This window comes from Gadus chalcogrammus, chromosome 11 (assembly GCF_026213295.1).
Source record: "Gadus chalcogrammus isolate NIFS_2021 chromosome 11, NIFS_Gcha_1.0, whole genome shotgun sequence".
NCBI classification, from domain to species: domain Eukaryota; kingdom Metazoa; phylum Chordata; class Actinopteri; order Gadiformes; family Gadidae; genus Gadus; species Gadus chalcogrammus.
In genome coordinates, this window is record NC_079422.1 from 440,405 (window position 1) to 461,335 (window position 20,931).

At 47.2% G+C, this 20,931-nt stretch overlaps 1 protein-coding gene and 1 non-coding gene across 7 annotated transcripts in view; one reads left to right on the forward strand and one right to left on the reverse strand.

Annotated features, from left to right (window-relative positions):
• The window catches only part of LOC130391506 (uncharacterized), a 30,723-nt gene extending 13,960 nt beyond the window's left edge, over positions 1 to 16,763 (forward strand). Inside the window, exons 2-6 of one of the 5 annotated variants that reach the window (XM_056601695.1) lie at positions 5,768 to 8,038; positions 8,161 to 13,115; positions 13,765 to 13,979; positions 14,711 to 14,879; positions 15,195 to 16,750. In XM_056601695.1, the coding sequence (XP_056457670.1) occupies positions 6,764 to 8,038; positions 8,161 to 9,828 (2,943 nt within the window). In that variant the 5' untranslated portion in view covers positions 5,768 to 6,763 and the 3' untranslated portion in view covers positions 9,829 to 13,115; positions 13,765 to 13,979; positions 14,711 to 14,879; positions 15,195 to 16,750. Of the gene's footprint in view, positions 1 to 1,923; positions 13,116 to 13,764; positions 13,980 to 14,485; positions 14,880 to 15,194 lie in introns of those variants that run through there. The other 4 variants (XR_008896906.1, XM_056601696.1, XM_056601697.1 and 1 more) reach the window with 4 other exon arrangements.
• LOC130391509 (uncharacterized) lies at positions 507 to 6,368 on the reverse strand. 2 transcript variants are annotated; one of them, XR_008896908.1, is made up of 4 exons: positions 5,647 to 6,368; positions 5,017 to 5,392; positions 1,470 to 1,576; positions 507 to 860 (listed from the first exon to the last, which is right to left on the reverse strand). It is a non-coding gene; the product is annotated as an uncharacterized LOC130391509 (transcript). The 2 variants fall into 2 exon arrangements; XR_008896907.1 differs by having other exon boundaries at positions 507 to 1,576.
• Positions 16,764 to 20,931: the final 4,168 nt, after the last annotated feature.

Below are 20,931 nucleotides of genomic sequence, written 5' to 3' on the forward strand. Positions count from 1 at the left end.
TTTAGGGCTTCGGCCTCCTAATTGATCATTTTAGTATAATTGAATGCCCTCTTTCATATATATGATACCTCCACCACTGGGACGTGGCAACAATTCTCCAAATCCATATGGGGAGGGGGGGGGGGGATGCTAGTGGACAGTAGGGGTGTACACTAGACATAAATAGGAAGCAAACTCAGGAGAAGGAATGACCTCTCACAAATATTTATTTAATAAATTGTTTCAAATAACCCTGCCTCGTTAAATTAATGAGCTTGGTGTTTTGCTTTCAAAAATAGGTTATAGAAGAAGTTTAAACTGCAGAAAATAAAAACATCCAAGCTGCCTTTAAGGATACCTTGGAATATCTGTCTATTTTTTAACCATCGGACCCTAGTTTACGACCAAAACAACACAATTGACGGCAGCTCCTTTGCCGCGTGGTTTAAGGATTAGAGGGGGTGGTCGATAGCAACCACCATAGCAACCATGACGGTCAAGTGACTGGATGCAGCCCCGTTGAAAAAAATAGAATACCACCCTACACACTGAAGAGATTAATCAGGAGATTAATAATGTTTAAATTATTAGGACCATGAAGTCTTTATTTGCATGGGTTTACATTTCGTTCTGTGTAGCATGGAAAAATCGGAGAAACTCTCCCATTCAGAATGCATTAGTTTACATTTCGTTCTTTGAAGCACGGTTATTTTTATTTATTTAATTTCATTTTTTGAGGAGCGGCTTCAAAGATGCAAATTTTTCTGCAATAATCCAAAATCCAATGGAAAAACCTGTTGGCTTTTTGTCAAGGGAACGGAACCGAGGGCGACGCTCACTTCCGGGTTGGCCAACACACGTCATCCCTCGACCACTCAATACTGTAAAAACACATGTTCAAGTTGAATGATAATGCATGAATTTATTCTTTATTCTGCTATAGTAACACGGTAAATAAATGGCAAAAATGGGCTGAGAACGAATTCGTATTTACGATATTGTAGTGACTACATTATGGGTTTGTGTTCCCCTCTTACTGATCGAGTGGGAGGGAACTGGTCAGGAGTCATGGGGGTTAGGGGGACGCGTTAGGCGGTTGCACAAACCATGCACTGTGACTGATTGTTCTGATCTGTTTTATTGGATTAAACGGTTATAATTAAGTTGCCTACGTCCTCCTTTTCCTCCGTCACTACAATATGTTCAATAAAACGTAATCACGGACGAAATACGTTTTTTAGACAAACGTAATTGAGAATGCCGAATAGTTCTCTGGGAACGTACTTTTGATGAGAAAGGGTTGCTCTGTCTGTCTTGGTCTCTATGGCAACGACCTCAGCACTGATAAAAAAAACGATTGTTTCTCTCAATCAAAGCACAAAACAGGACAACTGATGCCCATAAACTTAACCCATACATGTTTTGTAATTAACAAGGACACGTTGGTGTAGTTGTGTTGAGGAATGTCACAAATTTCACTGTAAAATCACCGTTAATGTGCAGCCATCGGGTCTTCCGTTTGCCAATGGGATGAATGAATGCTCATAGCTTCATACATTGCCGTGGAGGGATTACATTGCAATGAGTGGAAAACCCCCTGCGTTGAAAAAAGAAGCACATGGTCCTGCGTTAGCCAATGGGATGAATGCTCATAGCGTCTCTAAGTGCAGCAATCGGCTCTTCCGTTAGCCAATGGGATGAATGCTCATAGCTTCATATATTGCCCTGTAGGGATTACATTGTAATGAGTGGAAAACCCCCTGCGTCGAAAAAAGAAGCGCAAGGTCCTCCGTTAGTCAATGGGATGAATGCTCATAGCGTCTCTGTGTTCAGCCATCGGCTCCCCCGTGAAGTTGTTACATTGTAAGGAGTTGAAAACCCCATGCGTCGAAAAAAGAAGCGCAAGGGTACCCTTTTGCGTCAGAAACTGAAGCCAAAGTCACTGACCGTTCGTCAGAAATCGACGCACTCGGAGTGAGAATGTGTTGCCCTGACGTTACGCGCATTCAGCCAGCGAAAATCCGTGCAGAGACGCAAGTCTCCATTCTTTTTCCAAACTAGGACAAGCGGCGATGCACAATCGCAGATTTCCTTATGATCTCTCGCTCCTCCATCTCATTCAAAGCCATTCGGAGCTTGTCATAGTGAGATGGAGCCAGCCGACGATACGGCAGCCTGAAGGGTTTGTGTCACTCAGGCGGATGCGGTGGACAAACCCCTTGGCTGTACCGCAGTCCATGCTGTGGCGAGAGAAGATGGACTCATACTTTGTCAGTAGATCAACCAGCTTTGCTTTCCAGAATGGAGACAAATCAGCTGAGTCAATGTCAATGTCCTGCAGACCCAAGTCGTGAAGGGCTGACCTACAAGGCCTGGGCATAGAACGCTCAGAGTCAACTGTCAAGCTCTTCTCGCTACCCGTGTCAGTCAGGTCAGTAGTCTTGGCTACATTACATTCAACACCATCAGTCTCGTCAGTCCTGTACAAATAGTCATTGTCAAAGTCCTCAAGTGCCACACAGGGGGACGCGTCAGCAATCTTGCAGTTCCGTCTTAGAGTCACAGGTTTATTGGAGGGGTTGATAATTCTCACTGGGACCCAACCATCGCCCCAGAGTGGCGTCACCAGTCGCCCTACCATGACGGTCCGTGGCACTGTGCGTGACTGACTTGGTTCCACTACCAGTGTGCTTCCAGCAGAGAGGCACACATGACCAGGCAAGCGCCCCCACACTAAGTGTTCTCGCATAGGCTCTAAAGTCACAGCATGCTTCAGCTTGACTGTGCCCACTTTTTCTGGGATTTCACTGCCTCTCCATTTCTCCACAGTGGCCAACAGCTGCAGAAGACCTTCCTCCTTACCAGACGCCTGAGGTGAAAGAGATGCTGTCTCCCCGAAACTCCCAGAGTGTTTAGCCATTCGAATGAGGTGTTTTATAACGTTGCTGCCCAGAATTAGGTCATCACTCTGACCATCCACAATGAGTGTGGGCACGGAGATCTGGCAGTCATGGACTTTCATCTGCAGCTCACAAACACCTACAGGACAAGTCCTCAACCCTCCACAGCCAATCAGCACAACTGATGTCGGGGCAACAGAGTGAGGGGAAATAACACCTGCGTCCTGCAGCTTTGGAAGTAAGCGTGAGCTCATAGAACAGGCCATTGAACCACTGTCCAACATGGCACGCAGCTCCACAGCATCATGAATCATCACACTAGTGTAGAAAAGATTGTCTTTCGCAGTCAGTCGCTGCGTGTTCTGAAAAATTAAAGTTGAATCACTGTCCGTCGTTGCACAAGCATGTGAAAAAACGGACTGAATACCATCGTCATATGGGGATGCGCCAGCTGACCCTCCACTAGACCCCTCCTCGTGCGGGTCAGCTAGTTTCCCTTCTGTGTGGGTGAACCGGCCAGGGCAGTGGGTGAACCAGGAGCAGGTGGGGCTGAGCAAGTGGCAGCTTGATGCCCAGCAGCATGGCAGCGGAAGCATAGACGTTCGTTCCGACAGTGGGAAGCAGTGTCATGGTCGTCGCAGCCACAAATAGCGCATGGCCCCCGAGCCCGGGTGCGACCGACAGGTCTCTGTCTAGGCTGCCCGTAACGCTGAGGAGACTCCCGTTGTAACAAACGCTCCAGCAGAGTGACAATATGCCCAAGAACGTGACTCTCACCTGACGCCGGCCCGCCGGTCAAGGCAGGTTGGTTAGTAGGAGTCACTGCAGTCTGCACGTGGCTATGCACAGCATCAACAGCCTGAGAATATTGCAGGTGGTCTGTTGGACGTGCAGCTGAATGGCGCTGCTGAAGACGTTTTTTTGTGTTGGTGCTCATCAAGCCGTACCTGCACATCCATGGCAGTCCACTCCTCCAGTGGCCTACAGCTGAAGACCAGAGACAGTTCTCGATCGGGACAGTGAGTGATGAACATGACAGTCACTTCCCTAGAGGAGTCATCAATAGTTTTGCCTTGCCTTTTCAGCCCATCCGTAGCTGTGTCGAGTGCCTTGTTAAGCCGGATCCAATAGTCAACAGCACTTTCAGTCTCTAGTAAGGACTTTGTGTCATAGAAGTCAGCAAGAGGCATGAAAGAAGTCACTCACTAAAGTGTTGCATGAGTATGTCGAAAATGGGTTGAGGACCTAACCGTAAAACCAAACTAGGCTTGCTACGCACCCCCACTCTCACATCATCACGTGCTCTACCCTTTAGCCTGCCCATTACTTCTTCCGCCTGATCACATAACTGAACATCCCTCTTAGTCAGATACACTTTAACAGTCTTCCCACTCAGAAACCGAAAGTTTGTCAGTCTTGTCCCCCCTGAAGGGATACGGTTCACCACTATGCTGGCTAACAGTCAGGCTCATCTTAGAGAGATCAGCAATGGTCGAAGGGGCCAAAGTAACATCACCAGTTGGGGCGGACCTAAGACAAGAGGCAATGTTCTCCCCAATACTAGTCCCTATCTGCTTAACTAAGTCAGTTAATACATGCACAGGGACATGGTCCACATCCGTACCCCCAGAAAATACAGATGGACCAGCTAACTGATCAGCACTAGAAGAAACGTCACCACCCTCAGCACCATTCACTTTGGCCTGTTGAGGAGTGGATGTCAGGGGCCTCCCCCGAAAACCTCCTTTCTGGAGTGATGGGCTAAACATAAATGTCTGACCACTGCCTAAAGCAGATAAGTTCAGCTCATCCATTTCCAATGAGTCACAATTTCCCAAGACCCAAAATGTACGGTTATGCAGTGACAATAGTAAAGAAATAAAAACACATACACAACTAATGACACGTCACTGTTCAACTGTCACGTTCAACTCAAAAGCAAAATAAAACAAAAAAAACAAACTCAATTTGCATTATGTGCACGAGAAGGAGAAAGATATATAAAAAAACACACAAAAAAACAAACAAACACATATCTTTACAAGATGGTCGGCTGCAACCATATCCCTTGGTTCGAATTATTCCTCTTTATTTTTATTACTGAACCTGTCTACTCGAAGCAGCACGGGCGACTCACTGCACGGCCACGTGGTCGGTGCTCACGACGCCGAATGGCGATCCTCAACGACGCAGCAGACAGGCAGAGAAGAACGGGTCACGGCACCATTTGTAGCGGTTGCGTACTCTCTCGTTGCGTTGTGTCAGAGACCACGATGGAACCATTGGCAGCCAGCCGTTTATTCTGGTGGAATATTTAACATGGAAAATGCTTGTTGAGAACCCTCACAATGGCAGCCTCTCCCAGCCGGGGTATACGTAGACTGACCATTTACATGAAGATAAATATCACATTAAACAAATGACTCACAAAATATTTGAATGGGCGATTGGTGACATACCTGGTGGAATATTTAACATGGAAAATGCTTGTTGAGAACCCTCACAATGGCAGCCTAACATGAGAGAAAGACAAGCTGAAGTACACTTTCATGGCAAAGTCGACGCTAGCTAAGTAGTTACGACCAAAGCACATGGTAGCCAAGCTAGCGATCCTAAGACTAAAGTCCATTTAAATGTAATTACCGATTCCGAGCAACACAATATATATGTACAAGCAACCAAGTATTAAGACAGTAGTATGTACATTTAGACTCCCGTAATACATCGCCGAAGTGTGGATTCATGTTTAACTGCTCTGACTACCTACCTCTCCCAGCCGGGGTGGGCCTCTAGGCTCTCTCCTTGCCACGAGCCCTTCCTTCCTGCACCCGACCCGTGCTGTGCTGTGCTGTGCCTCCTTTTAAAATGGCTCCCGTGCTTTCGGCCAGGTGTCCCCCAATCACCCTGATTGGGGTGCCGAAAGGGCTGCTCTCCATCGCCGGCTGGTGGGTGGGGGTGGTACACCCCGTCCTCCACGGTACCCCGGGCCCGTCCAGGCCGAGGACCACGTGGCGGGATGCCACAGAAGCATTAACCCTGCTACACAGGCACAAACAGGCTACTACTCCAACTTAAGTACTGATGTAATGCCTTAATATACCTTTTCAACATTTCACATATTTATCTCTCTGCCCCCTGCAGGTTCGGAGGTTTGGAGCTGAGACTTGGAGCTGAGATTGTGGCTGTTGCTGTGCATGATTTCCCAGTGTGCTTTGATTTGACGCGACAGTAGGGTTAAACTGGTTAACAGAGTTTGATTTTTGTTCTCATGCAGAAGACCAGCTACTATGTATTCCGTTGTCTGCTTTGACAATTCCGAGGAGGTGGAGGTTATGCCAACGCAATGGTACAATAGTGGGACATGCAGGTGGCCCCCCCACAAGGCTGAGGGAGTCAATCGGGCCATAAGGCAGCTGGAAGAGCCCCAAGATTTCTGGCGTCTATTCGACAATGCCAGGGGGTTTTTTTCTTCAGGAATGTATCCTTAAATAATAAACTGATCAGTAATGATATCAATAAATACATTCCAAAATATGAGTTCTGTTCAACAGATAACTATCTGGAGTGTCGCCAGAAGCTGCCACTGGCTCAAAACCAGACTGATTTGGCATCAGAGGCCGAAGACCCAACAACAGACCGCAGACCCAAAAGAAAAATCAAGTATGACTTTTATGCATCTCAAAATGTTAAGCTTGCTGGTAGTTCTACCATGAGGACTCAAATCACGCGCGGCTGGCCGCCAATCACCAGCTACCAATCACCTGCCTACACCTGCTCTATAAAGAGTAGTCTAACATATGTCTTGCTGCTCAGGTCTTCGTTCAACGCATGAGCTGCTTACTGTGCTTTCGATTTCGCTTCGCTAAATCTCGTCGCCTAGTACCATGTCGTTTAATACATACCCAGAGGCCGTAATGTCGGATTTCGATGAGGACGCTTTTCCTCCATCTCCTGCCGTATCACGTAGGAGTTCGCGAATCCAATTAAAATCGGCTTCTTGGGCGTCTTGGCCAACCAAAAAACTGCTGGAACTCCTGACCCAAGAAGGCGTCCCAGTGGAAGTCGGCTTGTCGCGGGCGGATGCCCTGCAGCTTGCCGACGCAGCGCTGGGGGAACATCTCCACGCTCCACTCTCCCCAACGTTCACTCCGGATGCCGCCGCCGCTGGCTCCGCTGCTGCGACGACTACAAAACCCGGCAAAAAGCGCGCTGGTCGGCTTACTACCTCCGGCCCGGCCAAGCGAGCGCGGAAAGCCGGTAATTTCGTTCCACGGGATCCTCATCACCACCCCCAACAAATCCCCGACGCGGACCTTCGCCAGGTTCTACACACCCTCGCCGAGTCGGTCCAAAGCCTCGGCGCCAGGATGGATGCTGTTGAAACACCAGGCCGCATTCCCGGACGGGTCCAGGCCCTCAACCCGCCGTCGTTCATCGCCACGGCGCCTTTTTCCTTCCAGCTACCATCCGGCTCGGCTCCTTCCGCCTCCATAGGCTATGCTCCCGGCACGTGCTCGGGTACCACGGCTACTGCAGCCCCCGCGGTAGCCCCTTTCGCGTATTCGCTCGCTACTGCTCTACCAGTCCAGCTCCAGGGTAGGAGCTTTATTACGCCCGCCGCGGCTACGGTTTCTCAGACCACAAAAAATAATATAATCCAGGGCAGAGACGTTAATCTCGCGGCGTTACTGTTACCCTACCCCGCCATAGAGCGTCAATGGGTTGATTGCGGTGACGTGTCTGTTCTTCTGAAAACGTCAGACCCTAGACTTACGCGCAATCTCTCTTTTGGCGAGTTCGTCATTACATTCGGGATTTACAGAGACATTATGTGCCAAGTTTATCCGGATAGGAGGGCAGAACTTGACGCTTACCTCGCTATTATCGCCGACCTCAACCAGCGCTACGCCAGAACGTTATTTTATGAATATCATAAAGCATTTTCTGCCAAGTCGGCCCAATGGATCTCCATGCTTAATGTGAGGATTGATTGGTCCACTACGGACACCGAGCTTCTGCTCCACCACTTCGGTGGCCATCAGTCAATTTCTTGCGCTATCTGCAGTTCCCACGGGCACACAACGGTGCTATGCCCCAAGACCGCTACTACCGCCCCCGTCTATGCCCCTAAAACGCCACTCGTCCATAGTGACGTTAACGTAAGACCACCGTGCGATCGTCTCGGACGGGCTGTCGTTTCTTTCAATGGGAGGCCTATCTGTAATAATTTTAATGAATCTGTCTGTTCTTACTATCAATGTCAATTCTCCCACATTTGCAGCTTTTGCAGGGACCCGCACCCGAAAACTACCTGCCCCCGCCGCCAAAGGCCGGCAATTCAAGGGAGGGGCCATCCCTCCAAGAGATTTTAAAATCTCACCCATCTACCCCAATTAACATTGCTTCTCTTTCATCATTCCTCTCATCGCACCCCGACTCCGGTTTTGTAGACCATCTCATCACGGGCCTTTCACAGGGGTTCCGGGTGGGAGTCCTTTCTCCATTGTCCACTAAATATGTGGCAAAAAATCTCCAGTCAGCTCTGGCAGAACCAGAAATAGTGTCTGCTCTTCTGGCTAAAGAGCTTCTCAAAAATTATGTTATCGGCCCATTTAGTTCTCCCCCCTTTTCTTTCTTTAGAATAAATTCTCTCGGCGTTGCTACCCGGAGATATTCAGGGAAAAAACGTCTTATTTTTGATATGTCTTCTCCTCACTCTGACTCTTTCGCTAGCGTTAACGAATGTATCCCACCAGAACCATTCTCGTTGTACTATGCCACTATCGACCACGCCATCGCGTTGATAAAAATCGCAGGCCAGGGAGCTTGGCTCGCTAAAGCCGACATTACAGATGCTTTTAAAATAATGCCCATTCATCGGTCCGATTGGCCGTTGTTCGGTGTGAAATGGCAGTCTAAATTCTATTTCGCAGTTAGACTAACATTCGGGTGTAGGAGCAGCCCCCACCTCTTCAATTTGCTATCTGAGGCCCTATGCTGGATTATGCTAAACATATGTAGGTTGCCATTCGTTCTACATCTGCAGGACGATTTTTTGCTTATTGACTTTCCATCCAACCAAACCAGCGTCCTGGATACTCTTAAGAGAGTGTTCAGCGAGATCGGAGTTCCCTTATCTGAAGAGAAAACAGAGGGGCCAGTTACCGCAATCGAATTTCTAGGGATTCGCTTAGACTCGGATAGGATGCAAGCATCCCTCCCGGACGAGAAACTACAGAGGATCAGATCGTTTCTCAATGCGTTTATAACGTCTGCTGGAGTTACTAAACGTGAAATGCTCTCACTCCTAGGCCACCTCAATTTCGCTATGCGTATTATACCACAAGGGCGCTCGTTCATCTCTCGCCTCCTAGATCTGGCACATTCGGTCCCAAAACTGAACGACGTGATACACCTCAACGAAGGCTGCAGGTCCGATCTCAAATTCTGGTCGTTCCTCATCGCTAACTGGAACGGAATTTCCTTCTTCTATAACGACACGCCTGAATCATCTGATTCTCTCGAACTATTCACTGATGCGGCCCCCTCGGTCGGGTTTGGGGGTTTCTTCCAAGGCCAATGGTTCGCTGGGAGATGGCTGGTCGAATTCCGCCCATTCGCCTTCGGGTCAGAGTCGTCTGCGTTGTTCGAGCTCTACCCTATTGTGGCAGCTAGCGTTCTGTGGGGCCAAGCATGGCGGCGTAAACGTATCACCATGTTTTGCGATAACGAAGCAGTGGTGGCTATCATTAATAAAAAGCGATCTGCATGCCCCACTATCATGTCCATGCTCAGACGTCTCACATGGCAGTCCGTCACTCTCAATTTCATCATTAATGCTGAGCATATACCTGGTCACCATAATAGTCTTGCTGATTCTCTCTCTCGTTTCCGTTTCCAGGAATTCAGACGTCTATGCCCCGCAGCGAATACGGGGATTAGGCAATAGGCTAAATTCGTTGCTAGACTCCGCGAGTGTTTTTATGGCAAAAGCTCTAGCGCCATCTACCCTCAAAGCTTATAGCTACGCGTGGTCCCTGTTTAATTTATTTTGCATTTCCATGCACGTTTCAGTTCTTCCAGTGTCGGTATCTATTGTCTGCGCTTTTATCGTCCACTGCTTCGAATCTCATAGACATAAATTGTCTACGATTCGGGGGAATATAGCTGGTATTCAATTTTATGCTAGATGCCAAGATCCTGGCTCTCCTAGTCTATTTTCGGCTCCCGCAATCCGTCTCTTATTGAAGGGCATGTATAAATCGGTGCCAAAAGTACCAGACAAACGCTCTCCTATCACACTCGATATATTGAACAGATTAGTGTGCGCTCTTAGAGCTGGGAAATTCCATCCTTATTTTAACACATTACTTGAGACAGTGTTTCTCACAGCATTCTACGGGTTCATGCGTCCAGGGGAATATACGTCTCCTACTCAGACTTTTTCCCCTACACGGGGCCTGGCTTTTGCTGATGTCACCTTCTCTGCAAGGCATTTTTCCATCTTCTTAAAACGGTCCAAAAGCGATAGCCTAGGGGCAGGTGCTACTATTATCATCTCTCTTACGCTTCCATGCTCCTTTACCTCAAGCTCCGGCAATGCACGCCTCCCGAATCACCTCTGTTTATTTTGCCTAACGGCCGGCCAATGACTAAAGAGTGGTTTAGAGTCCATCTCGCGAAGGTGGTAGAAGGGTGTGGCCTACCTTCTCCCCTCTACACTGGCCACTCCTTCCGGATTGGAGCGGCAACTACAGCCGCTGAACAAGGGTTGCCGGACGCGTCTATCAAACGGCTGGGAAGGTGGTCTTCCACAGCCTACGAATCCTACATCCGGTCGAATTCAAGGTTCTTCCATCAAGCGCACACGATGCTCTCTAACGTCGGTCAAGGCAGGTTTAACACGTTTTCAACTATAGCTGTTTCTGGCGGCCTGTTTCCATTCCAGGGTTATTCTAGTCTTAGTGTCAAGCTGTTATTTTAGTCTATTCGTTTTAGTTAAGCCTATATTCTTTCTAGTGTTATCGAAATGTATTGCACTATGTATTTAACTATAGTTATTGTCACACGCCCAGCATGCCTGTTGCGTCCCGTTTTTTTTCACGCGATAAAGGTTCGTGATGATGATATTTTGTCATTATTTTCGTTGCTAAAAGCAACATTATTTGCAACTACTGGTGGTGGTGGTTATCGGGTACTAAATTCATAAAGCAAAATTCGGTGTCATAACTCAGGTTAACCTGCAGCAACCCCGGCGAGTGTGACCACGTCGGTGGATCATCTAGAAAACACTCTTGAGTTCGCTGTCACGTCAGTGGCGTTCATAGGAAAATAAAACTCAAGGTTGCAGCGGCAACCCCGGTGAGTGCGTTGCTCACGTCGGTGGGAACAACTCGGGCACTCGTGAGTATGACCACGTCGGTGGCACGTTATCTAATACTCATGGTTTGACTGCAGTAACCCCGGTGAGTGCGTTGCTCACGTCGGTGGGAACAACTCAAGCACTCGTGAGTTCGTTGCGCACGTCGGTGCGGTACAACTCAGAACTCTAGTTCGTTGCAGCAACCCCGGTGAGTGCGTTGCCCACGTCGGTGGGAACAACCCAAGCACTCGTGAGTTCGTTGCGCACGTCGGTGCGGTACAACTCAGAACTTCACGTTCGCTGCAGCAACCCTGGTAGTGCGTTGACCACGTCGGTGGGCACAACTCGGGCACATGCAAATTTAATTACCACGTCGGTGGCATAATATCAAACACTCAAGTGCAGGGCACTCGGAGTTCATTGAACACGTCGGTGTTCAACACGGAAGTACACAATATTTGCTGCAGCAACACCGGTGAGTGCGTGACCACGTCGGTGGCACATCAAGGGCACTCGTGATTTCGTTGACCACGTCGGTGTTCAACATGAAAGTTCACAATACTTGCTGCAACAACACCGGTGAGTGCGTGACCACGTCGGTGGCACATCAAGGGCACTCGTGAGTTCGTTGACCACGTCGGTGGTTCAACGCGAAAGCACTCAGGTCACGCAGCGACCCCGGAGAGTGAATCGACCACGGCAGTTGGTACAGCACGAAAGCACTCGTGGCTCGCTGCGTAACAGCTGCAGAGTGCTCTAAATTTTAATTGATCTCGCTGAGGTATTTTAAGTCAACTGCTTTTACGTGATTCATCGATCTCGCTGACGGTTTTTAAGCTTATCGTTTTACGGTACGTATGATTGACTCTTAATATGTCGTATATTGGGTATGCCTTTTATCTTCCAGAAGCAGTATAGATCCTTGTCCACTTCTTCTACGTGGGTATGTATGGTCTCATTACCCCCTTTCGATATTCTATTTTTGGGGTCGGCTCCGCCCCTGCCAGTCCCGGCAGGACATGCCGAGGTATCTCAGCTACTTCCGGCGTAGGCCTACGTCCTCTCTTTTGGGGAAGGCTCCACCCCTGCTAGTCCTGGCAGGATACGCCGAGTCCGCACGTTATCCTGGATCAGTGACGGGGCTCATGCCAAAGATTCACCATGCAAAATATTCCCATGTCGTCATTTAAATAAATCCTGTTCATACTTATCGGTGATCGAGTCTTTATGGGAGAAATGTTAAGCTTGCTGGTAGTTCTACCATGAGGACTCAAATCACGCGCGGCTTGCCGCCAATCACCAGCTACCAATCACCTGCCTACACCTGCTCTATAAAGAGTAGTCTAACATATGTCTTGCTGCTCAGGTCTTCGTTCAACGCACCTCCATCCACCCCACCACCACCAGGTCGGCCCAGTCTACTTGTCCAGGGGAAGGCTCCGCCCCTGCTAGTCCTGGCAGGATACGCCGAGTCCGCACGTTATCCTGGATCAGTGACGGGGCTCATGCCAAAGATTCACCATGCTAAATATTCCCATGTCGTTATTTAAATAAATCCTGTTCATACTTATCGGTGATCGAGTCTTTATGGGAGAACTGCCTTTTCTTCCAACATATTTGTGCAAATCCAGTCTCTTTATGAACTCATATATTTGTCTTTTGTTTTGTCTGTCTCTAATAAAGGCCAAGTAGACATGTCCGACTGGACTTTGAAAATCATGACCCCAGTCCTCCAAAGAAACAGGCCTTCCAAAATCTCCCTAAGGCCCCTGCGATCTCTGGACCCCAACATCAGGTGCTTCATAACAGCACAGCCCACACAGAGTGGGTGTTATGAGGTCCCTGTGATCAATGAGGATCCTCAGGATTTTCAGGTAGTAGGATTGCAGAAGTAATTTAAGTCTTTAGTTTTAAATAAAAGGAAATTTGAAAGTTGCTTTTTTAGTGGAGATGATAGATGATAAAATATGTAAATTGTTGTTCACTAATAAACTAGGCAATCATAATTGAAAATTAAGTTGAAAGTTGAAATAATAACAATTCATAGGTGTTAAAATATATATATTTTTACGCCCAGCTCCAGCACTTAATGACCCTGGGGTCAACCCTTCGCCAAGCAATTGGCACGAGTTATGGTGGAGGCGACATGGCAGAGTCAGGGTCAGAAGTGGCGATGGTAGGGACATCTGATCAGGGCCAGTCTGTCAGTCCAGGGACAGGGACTCAGCAGGGCCATTATGCTATCAGAGGTTGTGATCAAATGTGTGGAAGTAAGAATTAATGTGTTACACTCCTCCAGCCTTCACTTGATATATGATTGATATATTCACTATATATATGAGTATATATCCTTGGAATATAATAGATAGATTGATTAATGGATAGGTATCTGTGCAAATTAATTGATAAATAAATACATACATAAATAAATAAATAAATAAATAAATATGAATGTACACCAAAATTACATGCGTTGAGGATTTAAAACAGCCTTTTATATGCCTACTAATGTTAATTTTTCAGCTCTTCTGCGTGACCTGTTGGTTAACCAACAAATCCTGATGGACCAGCAAAAGACCATGATACGCATGATCCAAGACCTCCACAGACCCATCCAGGGAGGTCAGAGGATGTCCACCACCTCAAGGCATACTGCCTATTTTCCGTTAGGGGATAAACTGGCTCTGGAGGCCCTGGAGGGCGACCTGGCAAGCCAGCGGGACCTTCGTCAGGAATTGGTGAGCTGCTTTTGATTTTCTTGTAAATAGACCAATGTGTGGCGCAGTGCCACAGAATCAACACCGAGCGCCAAATTGATTCTGCTTCTTTTTTTTGCGATTTTTTTATTTAAATACCATTCCGTTCATTCACCTCCTCATAGCACTCTTTCTCGCTGACATTCTCGTTCACACACGGCGCATACGCACACACGAACACGCACACACAGAGACGAGCGCGCATTCATGCCAGTGGTGCGCGGGTACACTAAACAGCAGATTGCCCGCTCCTCCGCTCAACGCGCCTATCAAAGGAATACCCGAAGCAGCGTTATTTTTGGCACAGAGAAGACGTTTTACCAAAGTTTAGCATGATATAGGCTACCGTGCTGAAAAACACCTGGCCAAAATCATTGTTAATTCAAAATATTTTTTTAACTACAACGACGCGATTAATATGAAACACGGCCGTCAGAACCCCCTCCCCTTCAGGACTACTCGTCTCTCTCTCCCTCCCCCCCCGTCAGGACTCTTCCTTGTCCTCGTCGTCATCGTCGTCTTCATCTGCGCAGATGACTTTGCATCTGGCCTGAAACCCCCGGGCTGAAGAAGGGTCCCACTCCGCCTCACGAACCACACATTGCTTTCTGTCTGTAGGAAACACTTAAGGGTAATGCTGAATGATTTATACAAATAATGGTACTTTTCTTTTGAATAAATAATGCTACTGGTTCTTGTTTTTATTTGCATAGATTATCACTCTTGGATTGGCAGGGGGAGCTGATGCCAAGGACACAGTGTGGCGCATTCTCAAACAGGCCATCAAAAATGACCTTGCAAGAACATCCAAGAACATCTCATGGCGGGGGATGAATGGAAAGATTTCATTCGAGAAACTACTTCTGAAGGCAGTAGTGATGGGTAAGCATTTTAACTGTTCATCACTGTTTATCACAAGAATCCTGTTCTAGGCTCTGATAAATCTTCTCCAAAGGCTCCTGCACCTATGCAGATTCTACCAGGCTGAAACCATCAGTCTGAACTGAACTCAAAGCACTTTTGAAATGTTTCTGGGAGATACCTATCTCCCACCTGATGAGTTCTATTGGCAATGCTTACAGTTGGAACTTTGCGGGAAGAAGATTGTAGCATGCATTACATTATTGCTGTTTAAATCCAGTTATATCTGTTAAAATCACTGACACAAACTTTCTTTGTGTACGTCTTCAATTTCAGATGCAGTGAGGTGCAATCCATCCTGCTCAACCGCAACGGATGTGCAGATTGCGGATGCCATTAAACGATGGTTTTACTGGGCTGGGGATAGAGAGGGAGGGAGGAAAAAACGCCAGCCGGCTCCAAACCAGGAGCAAACTGATTAAATCTAATAAAATATACTACTTTCAAATATTATGTTTCATTATTTGTGCATTATATACATAGAACATAAATTAACAATTCAACTTATGAGGTTTGGGTGAGTTATGGAATCACTTTGGGTCAGTTATGGGATCACTATGGGTCAGTTATGAGATCACTTTGGGTCAGTTATGGGATCACTTTGGGTCAGTTATGGGATCAATTTGGGTCAGTTATGGGTTCACTATGGGTCAGCTTTGGGATCACTTTGGGTCAGTTATGGCTTCTTTTTGGCAAGGTTCTGGGGATTTTGGCCACTCTTTGGGATACTTCTTTCTACATTTTGGTATTCCAAAATTGGTTTTGGCTAGATTTTGGCCTCCTTTTGTTTTTCTTTTGGCACACCTAATTTGGCCCAAACTTGGGCCATGCGTCATTCCAAAGCTTTGCCAAAATGGCATGCCAGTTTTGGGCCATAAGATTTTTGCTACATCCTATATATTAAAAGGAGCATCGAATGCTACTGCATACTGGCGCTGACGAGATGCGGGCCGCCATCTCGGAATGGTGATCAGCTCCACTAAAAACTGGGAACATAATCCCCAAGAAGGGGAAATAAAAAAACGGTCAGCTATTTTTAAGTTGAAGAAACAATATATGATTAGGCTATATATACATATCCTACATAAACAATGTATAAATACATTAGATATCTATATATCTTACCGTATAGACTATGTCTCTGACTGTTGCTACAGCAGCAGAGTTTATTCTGTCTTGACACTTTGTATTGATATTTTGTATGTACTTTTATTAATTATTATAATGTTTACAGTGTTTGTTTTATATGTATTTTTATGCATGTCACTTTGGAATAAAGCGTCTGCCAAATACTTTAACAACATATCTAAACACCTGAAAGTTTTTATATCAGCTAAAACCACCAATCTGTTTCACTGGATTCAGATAAAACCAAATTCTGTCTTACCCAACAATGTTAGTATTTGAATATTGTTACTTGAATGACTCCATTTATATCATGGTTACAATTATAATGTTAGGAAAGTATTGCCTTATACTTTGCCTAAAATGAGAATGCGTCATGATACAAATCTGCTGATTGAATGTTTATTTATGGATGGATGAATGGAATGGACTGGAGTTTGCATGTGGGAATTGATACAGGAAAATGATCAGACCAGAACGGGTGAAATTCAAAATACAATAAAAAGCAGCCAGGGTAAATGCAGACTGGCCATTTACAGTGTTTCAAAAATAAGAAAATAAAATACAAAATAATTATCATGGAAAATAAATCTATCGTATTAGGCCTGATTATCATGAATTAGGAGTGAAATTCAAAATACAATAAAAAGCAGTCAGGGTAAATGCAGATGGACCAATGTAGTGTATGCAAGGCAATGTGAATGTAAAAAATATCAATATCTGTGTGGGATTAAAACCCTGAAAGAGGACTGCCGGGGGGTTCAGGGGGTGTGGGGGGGAGGGGTAGGAAGAGGCTCTGCCGGGGGGTTGAGGGGGTGTGGGGGAGTTGGGGGGAGGGGGCGGTAGAGATTCTACCAGCTCTGTAAACAGTGTGGAGTGGGTGCAGCAGAGGAGAGACGCTTTCACATGTACCCTCAGAAACTCTGACTCTATTTGTTCTGCCCCCACAATTTGTTATTGCTCAGCTAGTGGTTGATAATGGCATTGCATGAGTGAGTTGTGTTTTGGCCCTCCTGTGTAACCAAAGTTACCGTGTTACCTAGTTTAATGCAAGATTCTAGATTCAAGATGGTTTTATTGTCATATGCACAACAATTACAGAGCAGTTGCTGGCAATGAAATTCTTTAGTCTTGGGCTCTTCCAACAGTGCAATATAAGAGAAAGTGAAAGTATATGAGAAACACAAGTAGGAAAGTTGAGACTTAAACAAGAGACACAAATTAACGGCATCGACAATCGCAAACATGGCATCTGTAGAGATGATTTTGCTTTGTGTCATCCGAAATCCGAAAGTGTAAAAAGTGTAGGCCTAGACGGTGGCATGTGACACCCGTCACCAACCCGCAGATTATCTCCTCAAAATGTTGTTAAATGACCAGTTACAACTCATTGCCAAAGCAGGGGAACAATAAAATGAAAAGGTCAGGTATATAGTATAATATAAGTATAAAACGTTAAATACAATATATATATACATATCAGATATTATACTACTCTATCTATTTTCGCTTTGGACTTTGGACTCTATACTGCCGCCTCGATATCCGGTGGTGTTGCTCCGTTTCACCCGGAGCACTCCGGATTCATAAACTCAGAGGCGACAGACCCATTGACAGACGAAAGACCTCCGGGACCGGACGAAACAGACCGTATCCGCATTTACCGTAGGGTGTGAATGGGCCTTAACTCATGTCATTTCAGACTCTGCCACTCCCTCCTGCTCTGCATTTCCTGCTGTTTTCATTCACCTGGCCTGCCCCACCCCCATACTCACCTGCTTCTCATCAGCTAATTAGCCCCTCAGTATATGTACCGGTCCATTTCCCTCAGTTCTTTGCCAGATTGTCTAGTGTGTTTACCTAGCTCTCCCGCGTCTTATCATTCTGATCCTGAACCTGCCTGCTCGTGTATCGACCTGCCTTTTTGGACTTTGGACCTTCCTTTTTGCCTGCTCCTACTGGATTGACCTAGCTACTGGATTTACCTGCCTGTTTGGACTTTGGACCTTCCCTTTTGCCTGCTCCTACTGGATTTGTTCGCTACACCGATTGACTACCTGGTTTGACCTCTGCTTGGAATAAACACTGTTTCTGCACCTGAACTGCTTCTCTTGTCGTGCTATTGGGTTCTCGTCTGCCATTTTGTGATACCTGACAGTAAGTGTATAAGAGGAACACAAGTAAGAGAGCAGAGACCTAAATGCAAAACTAAATAAAGGTAAAAAGTAAACAGATGTGTTTATACAGATGTCGACTGGTATAAAGTGGCAAGTTATAAAGTGGCAAGTTATAAAGTGATTATAGGGGTGAGCTAAGTAGCCCAGGAGTTCAGTAGTCTTATGGCCTGTGGGATGACACTGTCCCTGAGTCTGGTGGTGCGAGACCGGATGCTGCGGTAGCTTCTACCAGACGGGAGCAGCTGAAAAAGTTTATTACTGGGGTGATGAGGGTCTTTAATAATCCGGTTATTGTCCTTCCTGCAGCGCTGAGTGTAGAGGTCTTCCATAGATGGCAGCTCCGCCTGGTAATGTGATGGGCAGCTTTCACCATCCTCTGCAGCCGGTCAGGATACTCTCTATGGTGCACCTGTAGAAGTTGCAGAGTATCCTGGAGTCCATGTTGAACCTCTGCAGTGTGCGGAGGAAGAAGAGCCGCTGTCTTGCCGTCTTTGTGATGGCGTCGGTGTGGTGGAACTTGAGGAACTTGAGGCTGCTGACTCAGGAGGAAGAGCAACTTGAGGCTGCTGACTCTCCTCACTGTCGTCCCGTTGATAGTGATGGGGGCGTGCTCGGCTCCCTGTCGCTTCCTGTAGTCCACAATCAGCTCCTTAGTTTTGCTGAGGTTGAGCTGGAGGTTGTTGTCCTGGCACCAAGATGTCAAGGCTCTCATCTCCTCTCTGAACGCCGTCTCGTCGCCGTTGGTGATCAGGCCGATGACGGTTGTGTCGTCAGGAAACTTGACGATAGTGTTGGAGCTGTGTGTGGCCACGCAGTCATATGTGAACAGGGAGTAGAGGAGAGGGCTGAGCATGCAGCCCTGGGGTGCGCCGGTGTTGAGAGTCAGGGTGGATGATGTGGCTTTTCCTATCCGCACTGCCTGGGGTCTGCCCGTCAGGAAGTTCAGGATCCAGTCACCAAGGGCGGTGTTGAGCCCGAGGTCCCTGAGCTTCACCGCGAGCTTGGAGGGCACAATGGTGTTAAATGCTGAACTGTAGTCAATGAACAGCATTCTCACATATGTGTTCCCCTGGTCCAGGTGGGACAGGGCAGTGTGGATGGCGTTGTCTGGCCTGTATGCAAACTGCAGGGGGTCCAGTGAGTCAGGGAGGGAGGAGGTGATGAATGATTTGACTAACCGCTCAAAGCACTTCATGACGATGGTGGTGAGTGCTACTGGGCGGTAGTCGCTTTTGACTTCTTGGGGATGGGAATGATGGTGGACTTTTTGAGACATGTGGGGACCACGGACTGGAGCAGTGAATTGTTGAAGATGTCTGTAAACACACCTGCCAGCTGATCTGCACACACCCTGAGAGCCCGGCCAGGGATGCCATCAGGACCAGGGGCCTTGTGTGGATTAATCCTTTTGAAGGATTTGCACACATCTGCCCTTGTTATTACTAGTGTGCAGGGGTCCTGGTCCACCTGTACTTCCTCAGCTGGAGAGTAGCTCTCAAAACGTGCAAAGTATGTGTTAAGGTCATCTCGAAGAGATGGAGACACTTCCTCAGTCATACTCTTTGTCCCTTGACAGTCTGTTATTGTTCTGAGTCCGGTCCACATGTGTCTTGAGTTGGAGCCCTCAAAGTTGGACTCAATTCTGTCCCTATATTGTTTCTTAGCACTGTTAATAGCTCTCCGGAGCGCTTACCTGGACTTGCTGTATTCTTCCAAATCACCTGAGTTGTAAGCAGCAGTCCGTGTCTTAAGGTTGGCTCGAACTTCCCATTAACCCAGGGCTTCTCATTGGGAAATGTCCGTACAGTAATCCGCGGCACGACGTCATCGATGCATTTACCAATGTAGCAAATCACCCAGTCCGTGTTTGTGTTTAAATTATCGTCCTTAAACACATCCCACTCTGTAGTGCTGAAACACTCCCGTAATGCAGAGTCTGATTGGTCGGACCAACGCTGAATGGTCCGCGTCACCGGCCTGTCACGTTTGAGTCTCTGCCTATAGGAAGGCAGAAGCAATACTGAGCTGTGGTCTGATTTGCCGAATGGGGGTCGTAGGAGTGCCTTATATCCGTCGCGGAAGGGAGAGTAAACATGGTCGAGCGTGTTTCCCCATCGCGTAGGAAAGCTGATATGCTGGCGGTACCTGAGCAGGACTTTCCTCAAGTTGGCTTAATTAAAATCCCCGGCCACAATGAAAGCAGCCTCGGGCCGTGAGTTCTCTGTCCTGTCAATAACGCCATACAGTGCTCTAAGTTGGGAAGACAGTCAGATGAAAGTACCTCCACGTCTGAACACCACTTGTTATTAACCATGAAGAAGACACCTCCCCCCTTGCTCTTCCCAGATGTTATTGTCCTGTCCTGGCGGCGAATGGAGAATCCGTGTGAAACATGGCGTAGTCTGGGGCCGAAGGGTCGAGCCAAGTCTCTGTGAAAACCATAACGTTACAGTTCTTAATGTCCCGTTGAAACGCCATCCTGCTCCGGAGTTCATCCAGCTTGTTGTCCAGTGACTGGACGTTTGCCAGTAGAATACTGGGGAGAGGAGGCTGGTTCTCGCGTTTCCTCAGCCTGACCAGGACTCCAGCCCGCGACCCTCGCTTCCTCTGTCTCCCGCATTGTCCAGGTGAGGCATTAGGTAGCCAAGGTAGATCGCTGTTGTTTGTTTGTTTGTTGTTTGAGGGTAGTGGTGAAAAAGTGTTTTCCGCCG